The 19099-nt window shown below is 32.7% G+C and overlaps 1 protein-coding gene across 1 annotated transcript; it reads left to right on the top strand.

Annotated features, from left to right (window-relative positions):
* The first annotated feature begins 433 nt into the window (after positions 1 to 433).
* LOC124943844 (endoplasmic reticulum junction formation protein lunapark-like) lies at positions 434 to 6147 on the top strand. The gene is given in 6 exon segments (XM_047484307.1): positions 434 to 681; positions 3021 to 3046; positions 3269 to 3372; positions 4025 to 4258; positions 4261 to 4444; positions 5628 to 6147. Coding segments are annotated over 6 exon segments (1224 nt in total). The 3' UTR covers positions 6056 to 6147.
* The last annotated feature ends 12952 nt before the right edge of the window (positions 6148 to 19099 follow it).

A 19099-nucleotide genomic window follows, 5' to 3' on the forward strand; every position in this document is an offset into this window, starting at 1 on the left:
CTCATTCCATCTAACCTTCGTATTTACCTGTTTTGATATTCTGATATGAACTTAGATAGTGTTTGTGTACCATAAATGTCCATGAATAACCATCTACAACCTACTTACCAAGCACTCTATGTGAATTGTATGTGAGATTGCAATAAATTCCTGGAATATCTGCCTTTAATGTAAAAGCAAAAAGTATCAGCTTTTTGCTTATACTACTGTGTCTTTTTTGTCTAGAAAAATATTGAAATTTGATAAAACATAACTATTTCATAAATACAACTTTAAAGACACAATAAAATATATATGCTAAATACAAATTATTAGAAAGTTTATCAACCTATTATTATTTTAGTGGTATGTTTGTGCAATTACAGTTATGCAATTATCATTCTGATGTTGCTGTTAACTTGAAGGAATGTCTGCACAATTGAAAGACTAAGGAATGGATGAAACCTCAGACTTGCATACAAAAGGGAAGAAAGACAATGAGACAACAAAGAAGAAACAAAGAGGTTTTTATCTCGATTATGGCACAGAATGTTCCGATTACAAGATGATAATCTTGAGAGAGGCTTCAGTATATATCGCAATGGAAGAAAGGAAAATGCTATTCTTGGCTAGGATGAGGGAAAGAGCCCAGAGATGGAGGATGACTGCAAGACATCTTATAGTTTTCACTGTGATTTGGAGGTACCATATCCTCCAATTTCCTATCTCTATTTAACTTAGATACACACATGGAGTTATGTATACACATTTAATCTCTATTTACAGTTTATGATTTAGTTCTTGTTGATGTCATTATTAAGGTGAAGAGTTACACAAACAGGGTATCATGAGTCATGAATGTCCATTACTGAAAACCAACCAGGTAATTGTTAGTTGAATTGATGGATAATTTCCCAAGTTTGACCGGTTTTAGGGATGGTGGAGGAAAATTGAATGAGTGTGGATTGTTGTTTATATGTCCTACCCCATTTCTCCACACTACATCTTCGACAAATACTAAAAATTATAATAATATCATTTTAATCTATATATTTACAATATCGACAAAAAATATGCATCATTTTTATCTTATTACTTTATTGTTAATATTATTATCTTTTTTTTTATTATATATATATTTTTTAATTAAAGAGAACTAGCATGACACCCACAGTTATGGCTCCCCACTTCACATCAAAGCGCTTCCAATTGTATTATATAACTTTTTGTTACTACTTTATATATTAATATTGTTGTTATGTTACTACTATTATTATATGATATTTTTGTTATAATAATACATGGTGTAATTTTAAGATCATTTTCATTGTTCTTAATAATACTATGAATATTTAGTTGATTTAGACTATTCGGTAAGGTCCTACGGGGCTCTAGGCTCCAGATATTAGTGCCCCTTAGCATGCTCCACGTTCTGCAAGAGTGCAAGGCATATAGAGATTGGATTGAAATCTATTTCTTAGATTGAAATACTATAAATGGAGAGAGATACTATTAACTTTTTGTGGGTGAAGTCCAAGCCTTATTTTAATAAATGAAAAAGTCTACAAGTACAACAAAGACAAACTAAAAAATAAAATGAAATACCTAATAGGCTGAATATCAAAATACTATATTACCTTGTGCTATCCCATAAAAATATAAATGGTTGTTTATGCAATTAGCACATCTCAATAATGCAATTACTCTTTTGTTTCTTAATGTATCTATGCACATGTGTTAAATATTTGTCTAGTATATACAATTACTATTCATTGATTTGATGAAGTTAGATATAGGGATGTGGATTTCAACTCTCCACCAACCCTTTCAGTTTTATTCATTGGATCAGTGTCCCAAAATGAAGTGCTAATAAACAAGATCAACGAAACAAGATACTGTTATGAGTGCCTCCAAACAACCTTGCCTTCTTATTTTCCTTTTGTTGTCTATTGATCTATAACATGCTTCAATGGAGAGTTGAGGACTGATAGGTGTTAGTGTTTGTTGTGTCTTTTGCCATCTATAGTCGGATTCTCTTGTATTGATCAAGATATAGCTTAAAAACCATATAACTGACCTAGTAGATAGCAAAATAATTTTCTTCTTCATCACCTCAATAGCTTGTATATTGACCAAATTGTTTGCACACACATTCAAACTGACTATTTACTTGAATATTGGTTTTAAGATGTTTAACATTAAAGAAATGGAAACTCTATTGGTTTAGTTTTGGCCTGGGAAGGGCTCTATTCCAAATAAGAAAATTCTGTTAAGTACTAATACTTTTGAGATTGTTGTTCACTTGTTCTGTAATATAATCAATGTCCTTCTGACGGGTTCAGGGAAATTTCTACTCATCTTTTGAATTTGTTTATACTAGTTAATTATTTGATGCATTATCGAGGGAGTTTGGATTTTCAGGTTATTGCAGTGGGCTATGCCATCATGACAACACGATCAGTGGTCTTGAACTGAATTGAGAGCATTCCGGGTACTGCCGATGTTTCTTTTGCCTGTTTTATCTTCTCTCACATATTCGGGCATATCAAGATTCACAAGATGTGTAAGTCCTTAAAATCTTGTAGAGAATCTTGTTTCCACATTAGCCGCTGTTCTATGGTTTTCAATTTAATGTTTTGATGTTTGTTAATTCCAATTTGATGTATTTTGGCATAGGTTTCTCATTGTTAATTTTCTTAACATAGAGCATTACTTGTTATGCTTTTTTTTCTTTGGTGTATTGTAGCTTTAGAAAAGAAATTACACAGGCTTGTTGAGCCAGTCCATGCCTTAGAGGCTTAGAGCCATATATAGATGGAAAGTGGCTATCCAACTTTCAAAATTCTTTACTAGACACTGATTAAATGTTAAATTTTAAAAAAAGTTCAGGGTAATTCAGCATTGAGCCATTCTTAGCAACAAAATGAAGGTGTCAAACATATGCTTTTCAAACATGTTATATCATTTAATTTGATAAGGAAGTTCTGTAGCTATCTTCAATCTCTCATTATGCTTTAGTTGCTAATTTCCATGATTTTCAGGTTCCGTTTGGAAATGATAAGAAAGGGTTGTCTCTCTATGAATTTCTTTGTCTTCCTTGTCATAAAATATCCTGATTTAAATATTTTTTTAATGACTTCTGATTATCAATTGCGTGGGACAATGAAAATCAACCATTAACTCGGTAATAGTTCCAATTCACTACTTTTAGATAGGCTAATTAATTCTCAAAAAGAAGTTTACATCCATAGCCCCTTAATCACTCTTAACTGACTTTGTAGGTGATGAGAAAAACCTGAAAACTGTGGAGAAAACTTAGGGCAGAAACGGAAAGCCAAGATTGATGAGCTAAAAGAGAAGACAAACTACTACATCACTCAACAGCTAATTCAGGTGCATTGCCCTTGTTCTTCATCTCTCTGCATTAATTTGGCTGGTTCTCATAAGTTTGAATTCATCCTTATCTACTACTTGCGTCTCATGAAATCTGACTGATAGAAAAGATTGTTCCAGTGGCAATTGGATTTTGGGAGAGAATCGAGAGAAACATATGGGATTTTATATGCATAGTAAATCTCATTTGATTCTCTGTATAAGAATGCAGAAAGATGGAAGTGGGGTGATATAAATGAGCAAGAAGCATGAAAAACTATCCCAATTTAGAAACACTTTTTTCGATAGCTCATCTGGACGTGAATCCAAGTGAGATCACGTTTGGGAACAAAACTTCATCCAGGCCTGCCTTCAGAACTTGGAATTGGCGGCTTCTCTTTGGGTTTGGAATCTAGTGTAGGCTCTATATGATGCTGGTTATCCCAAGCATGCACCCACAATGATGCAGTCTTACCACAATAAAAGGATGACCTTAATCAATGTTTTTGGTATTTTTCTAGGTCAACTTAGATTTATAATTATTGGAGAAAGGGCTAATCCTACTTGGTATTCCCATATTTTGATTGGAGATTAGTGCTTGAGATGCTGGAATGAATATGAAAATGGTTAATACATATAAAATGGAATGATTTTCATTTTATTGTTAATGCAGAGATATGACACTGATCCAGCTGCAAAAGCAGCAGCTGCAGCGGTCCTTGCATCTAAGTTGGGTGCAGATTCTGGCTTGAAAGTGCATTTGGGAGATGGGAATGAACTTAATAATAATCTCACCTCTGGGAAGAGCAATGATGTAGAGTTTGTACAATCTAGTGGGCTACGGAATAGGAAAGCACCGCTATACAAATCCAATAGCACAGAAAGCAGCACAATGTTGCAGAATCTTGATCTCCTTCATGGGGTTGGGATGATGATACGCATTCTGTTACCCAAAATGAGTTGGTTGTTGAACATTATTCAGGAACCACAAAGTATAACAACGGTTGGATTGCTCAAATTGCAGCATTGCTAGTGGGGGAAGATCCTGCACAATCTTATGCTCTTATCTGTGGAAACTGCCATATGCACAACGGTTAGTCATCTTTTCAAGACATGACCACTGATAATATTAACTGGTCAATGGACCATTACAACACATTTAGGTCCAACATGTTAGGCATGTTTAACCTGTTAGCCCGTTTCAAATAAAACAAAATTTACAGATTTATAAGTTTATAGTTTTCATTATAAATAAATTTAGAGTCTCATTTACTTACTGAACTTGCATCAAAAGCCCATTTTGCTCCCTCAATTTGCGATAGGCTCGTTTTGCTCCCTGGACTTTTAGAAATGTCTCAAATTACTAGTCATTGTATTTTTTTGGGGGGGTAAATTCGTAATGCATTGTTATGCATTTTAGAAAGAAATAATATTTAAGCCAATGATTCAGATTTATGAGGTTGCAAAAATTGTGTAAGAACTTGACAGAGGTAATTAAGAAGCGGCAGTGAAAAGTAATTTGAACCATTTCTATAAGTACTGGAAGCGAAACAAGCACAACACAAGTTGATTAAGCAAAATGAGCATGTGAGAAAGTAAAATTAACTCTTAGTCTCTTATCCATTTATTAATGAAGAATTATCTTAAAACTTGTAGTTATAACTTCATATTGTAAAAGATTTTGATCAATATGAAGTTAATAATAATAAATGGCCCAATTACCATTAGGGTTCGAATTTTGAGTTGAGCCATTTGGGGATCGAACTATCAAAGATTTTGCCATTTGAGGCTTTTACACAAACGGAGATGGAAGAAGAAGAATGGAAGAAGAAGAAGATGGATAACCGAGGAGAAGGGAGAATGTGGAGAAGAGAGAAGGGGTTTTGTTTGAATGCGCCAGGTGGAATTAAAAAAATATAATGTATTGCCACGTCATTTAAAACAGACGGAATAAGTAAAAGCCTCGAATGGCAAAATCTTTGATAATTCAAGTCCAAATGACTCAACTCAAAGTTCGAGCCCTATTTGGTAAAATCTTCCCAAGTTCGAGCCCCAAATAGTAATTGAGCCAAATAGATTTAGAAGCACAGAAGTTGATTTATTTCTTATTTATTCACATATTAACATCATTTATATAAAAAAAGTTGGTTATGAATAAAAACAATTGCTCGTAAAACCATAAATTCTGTCATTTCTTGTACTGTTCTAGTTTCATCCTCTCTCAATTTTTAGGTCTTTTTTACAATTTTTTTTTTTCCATTTTGCTGCTCCTGTAGGCCTTTCAAGGAAGGAGGACTACCCTTACATAACTTACTATTGCCCACATTGTCATGCCCTCAACAAACCAAAGAACCACGATGGGCTGTCCGGTCCAGATTCACCAACTGCCTTGAATAGCAACAATGTTGTTGGTGATGGGCTATCTGGTTTGGTTCCTCCAATCATCGCCTTGAATAATGTCGTTGGTGGTTCTGTTGATAACCATCAGATCCCTGTTAGTAGTCCCGCACTGCTCCTGCTGCTGCAGAAATTGTCCCCAGAAATTGAAAAGGTCAGGTCCATTGATCCACCTACCCCGACAGGTAAGGGCTGTTTCTGTAGTCAAAAGAAGTTCAGAGGTTATTATTGTAATTCTCTAGCATTTGTGGTAATGACTGCTTTTTTTAAATGTGTGATGGAACTAAATTTGATTTTGGGCTTGTAAAGTTTTAGAACAGAAAATAAGGTGAGAATGTGCAATATTCCACATATAAAAGGTCAAATGGAAGTTGATAATGTACCATTTTTGAGAGATCATTAGTTGTGTTTTTGTGGAAACACTGTATTTTGTTTGTTGGTGGTATGAATGTGGTTTGGTGAGAAAGGCTCGAGATCAATGTGAGAATGATATGCATTGTTTCATTTTTGCCATTGACAAAAGGCTTCCTTGTGGCCACATCTTTTTATTTTTATTTTGGGAAATCGATTAGATGTTTGAAAATACAAACAAATCTTGATTTTGTCGAAACTATAAGTCTCAAAAAGAAGAAATTTTTTTCATTATAAGGTCACGGGTTTGATTCCATCGGTAAGCGCTTTGAGTTTAGTGGGGAATTTTATCTTTGGGGTGTCATGTTAGTTCTCCTTCATTAAAGAAAAAAAATTATATATTAAAATTTGATCTTTCTCATTAAATTATTGTTAATAAATGAAAATATGAATAGAAAATATCAAGAGCAAGCTAGAACCTAAGAGTTGCATCATCAAGTCCATCTTAGCCATGAACCTAGAGAAAACATCCAAGACAATGGCAAAAAGTAAGAGATAATGGCAAAAAGTAAGAGATGAGCAATTAGTCCCTCTATTTATCCCCTATAATTACAAATAACAATATATAAAAAATGGTACACTTCCAAAAAAAATGCATAAATTAATTCATTAGAAACACTGTAAATAAATAAATGAAATAAATATATTGTTTGAAATATTTTTAAAATTAACAAATAGGCATGGTCTTTATCCACGTCTTTCAATCTTTCTCTATTCCCAACAATCATTTTTTGGATTTTTTTTCCTCTAAGCCCTTGTTTGGGATCCTCCTCATTCCTTTTCAATGTCAATTCAACAAGATCTATCTCCCATATGTTTGAGATAATTAAAAATTTCATCATTTCAATTAGTAGTTCATATTTTAATTAGAAAATTTTATTTGAAACAAGTATTATTTATTACTATTACTTTTAAGCTTGTTACTATGATTTATTTTAGTAATTGATTCTAATTATTTTTTTTCAAATTAATTTACAAATATGTTCAATACAAATTATTGCATGAAGTTGTGAGTAGCCTTGTATCCACTAGTGCATTGATGTGTCTTCCCCCGATTAAATCTTTCATGAACATCGAGCCCTCTTTGTTCACTTGATCGGCTCTGCAACACTAGTCTTCACAGCATTGAGTAGTCATAGGGATCCCACTCGAGCCCATTCCTCTTCCTTAGAAGACTCGGTTCCTTTAACTACTGCAACATTTTCCCCATTGAATGAACACATAAACTTTATGTGATTATGAGCACCACAAATATGACAAACTATTGGCTTACCCGATTCGTCGGCTTACCTCCCTAAGTTGTTTTGTGCATGCCCTTTCTTGGGTGGGCGGTCTCCCCCACCTTTCTCTTTATCACGTGGGTGGTCTCCTCCACCTTTCTCCCTCATCATCCCTGATGAGATTCGGCCTGTCCACGGACACCTTGAGCTCGATCAGCCTCTCCACAACCACAATTGCCTCAGAGATGTTCTGCACCTTGACCCTTTGCAGCTCTAACTGTGCCGAAGTTTTAGGTCATTAACAAACGCGAAAAAAGCCCCTATTCTGTTAGATTAGGTAACTCAAGCATCAACTCTTGGAACTCCTTCACATAGTCTTTGAGGGTCCTATTGTGCACAAATTGACTTAGATGCTTCTGTGCCTCAAAATCTGCATTCTCTAGAAGAATTGACGCTTGAAATCGATCTTGAAATCCTGACACGTTCCATTCGCAACGTGCCTCGATCAATATATGTTTCATGCCTCCTCCACCACAATAGTTCCATCTCTTGCAGGAATAAATGTGTTGTTTCCCTCTTGGTACGATCATCAAGTATGCTTGATGCCCGGAAATACCTTTCCATATTCCAAATGAAGTCCTCCACTTCCCTTGCACTCCTCGAGCCTTTGAATGGAGTTGACTTGGGAACATCTATCCGATGAAGTGTCACACCTCTATGTTCCCCTCCATTCCACTTAATCTGACATTCCATCGCTTCGAGCCTCCCCATCATTTCCCTTCGGAGAGCGTCGATTATCGCATGAACTTCTCCTCAGATTGTCTTGAGCATATCCTTCTAGATATCATTAACCTCCCCTCCCCTCTTGATCACATCACTTTGTCACCAATGCTACGATTCGAATTGTTAACGACCCCCATGACCTTATTCTCCAAATTTTCACTAGCCTCATCCAACACCATCACCCTCTTGACCACCGTGCTAAACATCTTGAGAGCCTCGTGCTTGCACATGCCTTCCTCAAGCCTGGTCACCCGCGCTTCCATGTCGGCACACCTCTCAACGGACTTCTCCCTCTTGGACCTCTTGTCCTTCTTTTTGTCGGTCGAAACCTTCGTGACTTTGGAACTTGAATCCATCTCTTCTTAGCACGACCTTCTTTCGTATGCGGAAGCACAAACGTGTATACAATACCACTTTTGCTCTAATACCATTTGTTACGGACTGAAACTTAGTCACCGTATAACTCCTTGTTCCGTACGACACTAGTCTAGATTGCCACAATACTAGCTAGTCATGTTTTCTAAATATGCAAGAAGAAGAAATATTTTAAGAGAGAAAGAGCTTGGAGAATAATGTGTCTATTGTTTATTGCTTTACAAGTGTGAGGTCTGATAGTGTGATGTACAAGACTTGTTTATATACCAGTGGAGAGATCTTTCTAGATCCTCCTTGACTTAGAGTTTTCTAAACTTTTCTATTATCTAACCTAGATCTAGGACTCTTAAAGACTTTTAGAGAATTCTATTAACTACCTACTCTTATGAACTCCTATAGAATTCTAGAGAGTTCTCATATCTACCTATTTTAGGAACTCTTATAAAATTCTAGAGAGCCCGATAACCTTACATAAAACTAGGAATTTCTAGAGAATTTTAGAGAGTTTCACAAAAAGAAAAATACTACAAAAACCTATCTAGAACTTTCTAGAGAATTTGCATTGTGGACTTGACAAAATCACACCATTTGAATGGGCTGGAGTCAGCTGATAAATATTTTTATAATTATATTTAGTACGAAATAAGTGTAACTAAAACTGATTTTTAATTTATAAGTTTTTGTTGATATTTATATTTATTTTATTATTCATATTAATAAAATAATTTTTTTAAATTAAATAAATTAAAAATTTGAAGTATTAAAAAAGGTCCAATTAAAATAAATAAAAAAAACTATAAATTATTTTTTTATAATTATTATAATAAAAATTCATGACAATTCTTTAAAATATATTATTTTTTTATAAATATTTTAAGAAACGCTTGATTGCCATTATTCGGTAGTTGAACTCTATTTGTTCTTTTTTTATAGGACACTAAATAACTTCTAAATAACTTGTTATATAGTTTTGTTTAATAAAATATAATTAAAATTCAATTAATAAACATGTTAAACGTGTGAAAAACGTGTTAAACGTGTTAAAAACGTGTTAAACGTGTTTAATGTGTGAAAAACGTGTTAAACAAAAACGTGAAAAACATGTTAATTTGGAATTACAATTCCGACCTAAAAAGATTGGAATTGAGAACTATCAAATTACACTATATTAAATTCCATTGAAATTCTAATTCCAATTCTTAATATTAAAGTGTCTAACAAACATAAGAATTGATTCCAATGTCAATTCCAAGGTTACTAAACACACTCTAGTCTAGAGTTCTTTATTTGTCATTGGGTTGGGGCTCTTCGACTCTAAAGACAAAATTCTGAATCTCATTATTTTTTATCATCTTATCTTTCTAGCTCAATAGTTGAATGAATCTTCTTCAAAGCAAACCCAACCACAAGAAACCCAATGACAAGTCGGGTGGTTACATTGTGGTATCGAGCTCCAGAGTTGCTTCTTGGAGCCACTGATTATGGTGTAGGCATAGACTTTTGGAGTGCTGGTTGTATTTTAGCTGAGTTATTAGCTGAGAAACCTATTATAACTATAAATTCTACTTGTTGGCTGCATGAGTATTGTTTTCTTGTTTCTGAAAAGTGAAATCCTTTTAATTGATCTCCAATTGGAAAAACTATTCAGTTTTTGTCAACATTTCACCTGCTCATTTGAGATTTTATTCTGAACTGATTATTCTCAAGGGTTATTGCTTAATTGATTAGGTAATATTTTTTTACTGCATCATTTTTATACTTCAATAACAAAAGGGTCTTTTTGCAACCTTTTCAAAAATGTGTATCAATGAAATGGAATGGTTACATCTTTAAAAAAAAAAGGTCTTTTGAAATTGCTCCTTGTTGAAGCAAAAAGTTGATCACCATAGTTTCCTAATCTTTTTTTGGATTGGCTTATGTTTCTTCATTTACTGTTTCCCTTATGTTATACATATCTCTATTTTCTGTTAACAATTACTCTTTATGTCTCCAAGATAGAATAATTACTCAGGATATACAAACTATGTGGTTCTCCTTCTGATGATTACTGGAAAAAGTTTAGGTCTCCCAATGCAACTGTGTTTAAGCCACGTCAGCCTTACAAGCGTTGTGTTTCTGAGACATTCAATCATTTTACACAATCATCTCTTTCGCTGATTGTAAAGCTTCTTTCAATTGACCCAACAGAACCAGAAAATGCAACAGATGCATTAAGAAGTGAAGTAAGTATTTGAAAACAAAATGTCTTGTCCTTGGAAGTTTTTTATGCATTGTTCTCGAGGTGAAAGATTTATGATTGCAAACTTTTATACTTTTTTCTACTCAATTGATGTTGTGCTGATGAAACATTTTGCATCTGTGAAAAGATAGATGTTAGATAGCAGAAAACTGGTCATAAAAACATCAACTTCTAATTGGATGCCTTTTATAATAAGAGCTTGTTTGATGTAGGGTTACTTGGAAATAATATGGGTTATTTTTATTTGAAAAGTATATTGTTTGATGAATAATTGGAGTCTTTGGGTTAATTAACTAAAATATCATTTGTATTTAATGTTTAAAATTTTAATAAAAATATAAAGTGAGAGTAATTTGGTTGGTGACTTAAATAATTTGATTGATGAAGGGATTGATGGTGAAATAAGGAAAATAACCCTTCTCCAAACAAGGCCTAATTAAGTTTCACCTATGATAGTGAGCTTTATTTCGTGTTCATTGGGATTCTGCACTTTGCACTCAAGTAAGATGAGGTGCAGTTATGATTTCCTTAACTGAACTAAAGATGTAATAATTATTTTATTTTTATTTTTAGAAAAAAATGGTAATGAATCAATATGGTTGTATTTATACAATTGAAACTAATAAATGGTAATGAAGTTGCATGAATTTGATGGACAATGTCTAAAGTTTTCTCACATTTACCCTATAACTTGCATGTATTAAAATGAAGTATTGATTCTACCTAATGGGAAAGCTGTAGATTTTTCTACATGCTAATGTCGAGTTGTTTGACTCCAGATCTGGAATGCATACAGAGTATTAATTATTCCAGTGAATGGCATAATATTTTTCTGGTATTTGACTAGTTTTTAAAAATTAAAAAGCAATTCTAAGTTAATTATTATGTGTTCTTTTCTTTTCATGTAGTTTTTCACCACTGAACCTTATGCATGTGATTCATCTACGCTCCCAAAATATCTCCCTACAAAAGAGATTGATGCAAAGCGACGTGACGAAGAAGCACGCATGTTAGATTTCTTAATGAACTGTGTTAATCATGACTAAAGAAAGGGACACCGTGCTTCAAACATTATCTCTTTTTTTTTTTTTTTTTGCGTGGGGTACCGTATATGCAGGCTGAGAGGTGCAAAAAAAGGGCAGGTATATGGTGGTAAGAATTAAGAAAGCAATTAGATCACGAGACAGGGCTGTTCGTGCAATGCCTGCACCGGAAGCTAATGTTGAGCTTCAATCCAATGTTGATCTATGTTTTAATTTGATTTGTTTTGGGTGATTAGCTTTTCCAATGGAAGGAAACTTGTTGCTGACACATGATGCATGAATTAATGATTATGTGAAGCAGCGTAGGCGTCTTATTAGCCATGCAAACGCGAAAAGCAAAAGCGAGAAGTTTCCTCCATCTCATCAAGATGGAGGAAGTCAACTTGAGGGTGTGGTTCCTTTGGGCGCTTCACACCGCTTTGATCCTACCCTTGAGCGTAGTAGGCCCTTCGGGTGATCCTTCTGTTGCTGTTTAATTAATTGTTCAAAAGGGGAGGTAAAAATCTTATTATTAAGTTGTTTCCTCCACAAGATTCATTCAATCCTTCCCTCCCTCCCAGAAAAGAAAAGAAAAGAAAAGAAAAGAAAAGAAAAGAAAAGAAGATCAAGGGACATGCATGATTATTGGTGGTAATAATAAACTCTAGTCTACTTTTCTCTTTCATTTCATTTCATTCCATTCAAATATACACAAAAAAAAAAAAAAAAAAGAGAATAAATTACTCTAGAGTTCTTTATTTATTGTTGGGTTGGGGCTCTTTGACTTCTTATTTGTTGTTGAGTTAGTGTGATATATGGTTCTTTATTTATATATCATGCTATCTCACTTTACTTTTTCTTTTGATTTTGTAGTTTTCCATAAAGGTTGTTGCGTTCAAAAAGACAGAATCCTGAATCTTATTAATTTTTTACCATCTTACCTTTCTAGCTCAATAGTTGGATGAATAGATTTTTCATTCATTGGTGTATTGCATTATTGTGAATATGTTGGACATCTTTATTTAATTTTATTTTAATTGACAAATTATTCTTGAAAGAGTACCACTCTATCTGGTTTTATTTCAAATTAATACTAATATATAAACAAAAAACCATATATCACACTAACTTTAAAATTTAATGTGGTAGTTAAATATTTAATCTAGTGACGTGGTTTTTCAAAAAATAATTAATTATTTATATGAATTTTCTTTTCATTTTAGTTTTATGAATTGATTTTTTTTATAATTTTGTTAATATCAGTATTTTAGAATTTTATTTGTTGTTAAATTTAACTTTATTTTTCAAAATAAGAATTTATTTTTTGTTTTGATTTGTTTTGACACCAATTTTTTATTCAAAATATTAATATTAGTGTAATATTTATATATTATCACCTATTTTGTATTGTTACTCCAATTCAAACATTTTAACTTCAAATAAATCTACACTATTCAAATTCAAAGTGCCTAGATCTTCTCTCAATATAAGAGTTCAAAGTATTATTTTTTTTGCGAAAATTTCAACAACGATCATTTGAAACGATAGTGTTGTTTATGTTTTAATCCAACATTCTACTTATTTAGTTTAATTTATCAAAACCATAGTAACATTCATTAAAATTGAGTCCAACACTCTACAATACACACAATAACTTCAAATAAAAGCAATTAATTAGTTAAACGCGTTTACAACATATTAATACAAATAATAAAACTATGATTAGAAGTAAAATTACAATGCCTTAAAGCATAATACAACATTAAACGTACAGAAGAAAATAAAAAATTCAAACTTGGATCCTCCTTCAAGTTAATAACATGGAAGAGATGGATGAGCGCCTTAAGAACATTCGCGCAGGAACTCATCCATTAATGCAGAGAACTGTTGCGATTGCTGCGCAGGCGGTGCAAATTGCATATGATAATCAGAACAAATAGATGACAAAAGCCAGTCTGATGATGCTTCGTTTATTATTGTATTTGAGGAGGAGGGGACTTGAGGATTGAAATTGAGATATTAATCCATCTGCATCTGCCAATCATCATTAATAATGTCCCCTGTCCAGGGCAATGACGACAGATTATCAGAAACAACAGGAGGAACACAAATAGTTTCTGACACAATGGGTAGATCATCAAGAAGTGATATTATTTCATTAGAATCAATGTCGGAATAAAAATGAGATGTCGCCAGTGGCGGCGAATCGGGAGTAAAGGGTTGATAACCAACATTATTTTCTGAATTATAAAGATTCGAGAAGCTTTGCTGTTGCGATTTGAGGAACTCCATTTTGGAATTGATAATCTGAATCTTTGCTGCGATTTGGTCGGAAAAAATCTTTAAAGAATTTGAGGACAAACCATTAACCAACAATAAAATAGAATCTCTATTCCAAGAACAGGGCCGGGGACTTTTTCGTTGTCGAAATTGATCGGTTGTGCCTACGACTCTAACACCAACTCCGCTCTTATTATTAATAGGTAATTTGGATCGGTGTTCCTTGTATCGCTTGAGAATGGGTTTGAGTTGGTTAGGATTTTCCGGCCAAGTCTCCAATTCTCTTCCGTTGGCCGAGAAACATAAGATGCACACATCAACGCTACATAACGTAGATAATTCATTACTCTTCTTCCTTATATTCTGCAATGACGGACAAGCTTTCACCATATCCGATCGATCGATCGATCCTTCCTGTACGTAGAGAGTAAAGGAGCTATATCAAGGTCTTAATATCTTTTCTTATTACGTTTATTTGTATTTAAACATAAACATAAACTAACATGATTAACTAAACAGCCCAATTAAACTAACCTAATAATTACAACAGTTCAATTACTTATTTTCCCGCTTGCTTAATCCCGAAGTTTTTTTTAAAATTTGTTCCCCTATATATCTAATCAACTAAACAACCCAATTAAATTAACCTAATAATTACAACAACCCAATCAAACTAATCAGGTAATCAAACAAGATATAGATAGGGTTGAGCCCAATTCCCAACTCTAACCCAAACCCAAAATATTAATTTGGGTTGGGATGAGTTTAATTTGGGTTTCGTTGGGTTTAATTTGGGTTGGGTTAGGTTAAGGTTACCCAAATTACCCAAATTTAATTTAATTCTCTCTTGTTAATCCAAAATAAACTAACCATCTTTCAACTTTAATATATTCTCTTGATTTTTACTATGTTGATCTTAATTACAATCGAACACGTTTTTGACAAGTTTAACAAGTTTTTGGCACATTTAACACATTTTTAGCACATTTAACACGTTTTTCTCGTTTTGCCATGTTTAACACATTTTTGACATTTCAACACGTTTAACACGTTTTTTCACATTTAACATTATTTGACATTTTTTTAAAAAAAATATTTTTTTGATATATTTAACACTTTTTGGCACGTTTAACATGTTTTGACAAGTTAAACAATTTTTTTACAAATACAACATGTTTGACACATTTTGGCATGTTTTCATGTTTTTTACATTTTAACACGTTTTTAACATGTATAACAAGTTTTTCACGTTTTTGACACGTTTAATACGTTTTTCACATTACTGGCACGTTTAACACATTATTGATACGTTTAACACGTTTTGACACATCTAACACATTTTTACGTTTTTATCACGTTTAACACGTTTTTGACATGTTATACACGTTTGGATTCATTTAACGTGTTTTTAACATTTTTGGCACGATCAACACGTTTTGGCATGTTTAACACGTTTTTGGTACTTTTAAACGTGTTAAAACGTGTGAAATATGTTATATATTTGTTAAACATGCCAAAAACGTGTAAAACATGTCAAAACGTGTTAAACATGCCAAAACATATTAAACGTGCTAAAAACGTGTTAAATGTGTCAAAATGTGTTAAACGTGTTTGATTTGTCAAATCGTGTTAAACGTGTTAATTATGTCAAAAACGTGTTAAACGTGCCAAAATTATGAAAAACATGTTAAACGTATCAATAATGTGTTAAACGTGTCAAAAACATGAAAAACATGTTAAGCGTATTAAAAACGTGTTATACATGTAAAAAAACGTGTGAAAATGTGTTGAACGTGTCAAAAACGTGTTAAACTTGTTAAAAACGTATTAAATGTGTCAAAAATGTGAAAACGTGTTAATCGTGTAAAACGTACCAAAAATGTGAAAACATGAAAATGTGAAAATGTGTCAAAATGTGTTAAATGTTTAAAAAATGTAAAAAAAATGTGTTAAAAACGTGTTAAATTTGTCAAAACATGTTAAAACATGTTAAACGTGTTAAAACGTGTTAAAAACGTGTTAAACGTGTAAAAATGTGTTAAAAATGTGTCAAACGTGTCAAAAGCGTAAAAAAACATGTGAAACATGTAACAACGTGTTAAACGTGTTAAAACCTTGAAAAAGTGTCATAAACGTGTTAAACGTGTCAAATATGTAAAAAACTTGTTAAACGTGCCAAAACGTGTCATAAATATTAAAAAACATGTTAACATGTCAAATACGTGTTAAACATGCAAAAATTATGATGAACGTGTTAAATGTGTCAAAAACGTGAAAACCTGTTAAACGTATCAAAAATGTGTTAAACGTGCCAAATATGTGAAAAACTTGTTAAACGTGCCAAAACGTGCTACCAAAATGTGAAAAATATGTTAAATGTGTCAAAATGTGTTATTGTGTCAAAAACGTGAAAACCGTGTTAAACGTGTCAATAACGTGTTAAACGTGTCAATGACGTGAAAAACGTATTAAATGTGTCAAAATTGTGTTAAACGTGCCAAAAACATGAAAACATGTTAAATGTGTGAAAACGTTTAAAACGTGTTTAAAACATGTTACACGTGATAAACGTGTGAAAAATGTGTTAAACATGTTAAAAATGTGAAAATCGTGTTAATTTGAAATTACAATTCCGACCTAAAAAGATTCGAATTGAGAACTATTTACACTATATTGAATTCCATTGGAATTCTAATATAATTCCAATTCTTAATATTATAATGTCTCACAAACATAAGAATTGAAATTTGACCCTCCAATTCCAATTCCAGGGTTACCAAACACACCCTTATATATATATATATTATTTTAAATAATATGGTCTTTATTTACAAAAATAAATATTTATTAAAAACGAAGTTAATAATAACAATAATACTTTATTATAAATTAAATTAATTTCAACACCGACTATTTGAAACTGTAGTGTTGTTTTATGTTTTAATCCAACATTCTACTTATTTAGTTCAATTCATCAAAATTATAGTAACATTCATTAAAATTGAGTCCAACACTCTACAATACACACGGTAACTTGAAATAAAAGCAATTGATTAGTTAAACGAGTTTACAACATATTAATACAAATAATAAAACTATGATTTGAAGAAAAATTACAATGCCTTAAAGCATAATACAACATTCAACGTACACAAGAAAATAAAAAAATCAAACTTAGATCCTCCTTCAAGTTAATAACATGGAAGAGATGGATGGAGCGCCTTAAGAACATTCGCGCAGGAACTCGTCCATTAATGTAGAGAACTGTTGCGATTGCTGCGCGGGCGGTGCAAATTGCATCTGATCATCAGAACAAAGAGATGACAAAAGCCAGTCTGATGATGCTTCGTTTATTATTGTATTTGAGGAGTAGGGGACTTGAGGATTGAAATTGAGATATTGATCCATCTGCATCTGCCAATCACCATTAATAATGTTCTCTGCTCAGGGCAATGACGACAGATCATCAGAAACAACAGGAGGAACGTAAATAATTTCTGAAATAATGGGTAGATCATCAAGAAGTGATATTATTTCATCAGAATCAATGTCAGAATAAAAATGATATGTCGCCGAAGGCGGCGGATAGGGAGTAAAGGGTTGATAACCAGCATTATTTTCTTAATTATGAAGAGTCGAGAAGCTTTGCTGCTGCGATTTGAGGAACTCCATTTTGGAATTGATGATCTGAAGCTTTGCTGCGATTTGGTCGGAAAAAATCTTTAAAGAATTTGAGGAAAAACCATTAACCAACGATAAAATAGAATCTCTATTCCAAGAACAGGGTCGGGGACTTGTTCGTCTTCGAAATTGATCGGTTGTGCCTATGACTCCAACAACAACTCCGCTCTTATTATTAATAAGTAATTTGGATCGGTGTTCCGTGTATCGCCTGAGAATGGGTTTGACTTGGTTATGATTTTCTGGCCAAGTCTCCACTTCTCTTCCGTCGGCCGAGAAACATAAGATGCACACATCAACGCTACACATCGTAGATAACTCATTACTCTTCTTCCTTATATTCTGCAACAAAGGACAAACTTTCACCATTTACGATCGATCGATCGATCCTTCCTGTACGTAGAGAGTAGAGGAGCTATATCAAGGTCTTAATATCTTTACTTATTACGTTTATTTGAATTTAAACATAAACTAACCTAATCAACTAAACAACCCAATTAAACTGACCTAATAATTACAACAGTCGAATTACTTATTTTCCCGCTTGCTTAATCACGAAGTTTTTTTTTTTAATTTGTTCCCCTATATATCTAATCAACTAAACAACCCAATTAAACTAACCTAATAATTACAACAACCCAATCAAACTAATCAGGTAATCAAACAAGATATAGATAGGGTTGAGCCCAATTCCCAACTCTAAACCAAACCCAAAATATTAATTTGGGTTGGGTTGAGTTTAATTTGGATTACGTTAGGTTTAATTTGGGTTGGGTTAGGTTATGGTTACCCAAATTACCCAAATTTAATTTAATTCTCTTTCGTTAATCCAATATAAACTTTAATATATTCTCTTTATTTTCACTACGTTGATCTCAATTACAATCGAACAGGTTTTTGACAAGTTTAACAAGTTTTTGTCACATTTAACACATTTTTAGCACATTTAACACGTTTTATTACATTTAACACGTTTTTTTACGTTTTTGCCATGTTTAACACGTTTTTTCACATTTAACATTATTGGACTTTTTTTTTCAAAAAATATGTTTTTGACATTTTAAACATGTTTTTGGCACGTTTAACATATTTTGACAAGTTTAACAATCTTATTATAAATTCAACACATTTGACACATTTTGGCATGTTTTCATGTTTTTTATATGTTTAACACGTTTTTAACATGTTTAACAAGTTTTTCACGTTTTTTACACGTTTAATACGTTTTTCACAATTCTGGCACGTTTAACACATTACTGATACGTTTAACACGTTTTGACATATCTAACACATTTTTACGTTTTTATCACGTTTAACATGTTTTTGACATATTACACACA

The sequence above is a fragment of the Impatiens glandulifera genome, chromosome 1, assembly GCF_907164915.1.
Source record: "Impatiens glandulifera chromosome 1, dImpGla2.1, whole genome shotgun sequence".
In the NCBI taxonomy this organism is placed as follows: domain Eukaryota; kingdom Viridiplantae; phylum Streptophyta; class Magnoliopsida; order Ericales; family Balsaminaceae; genus Impatiens; species Impatiens glandulifera.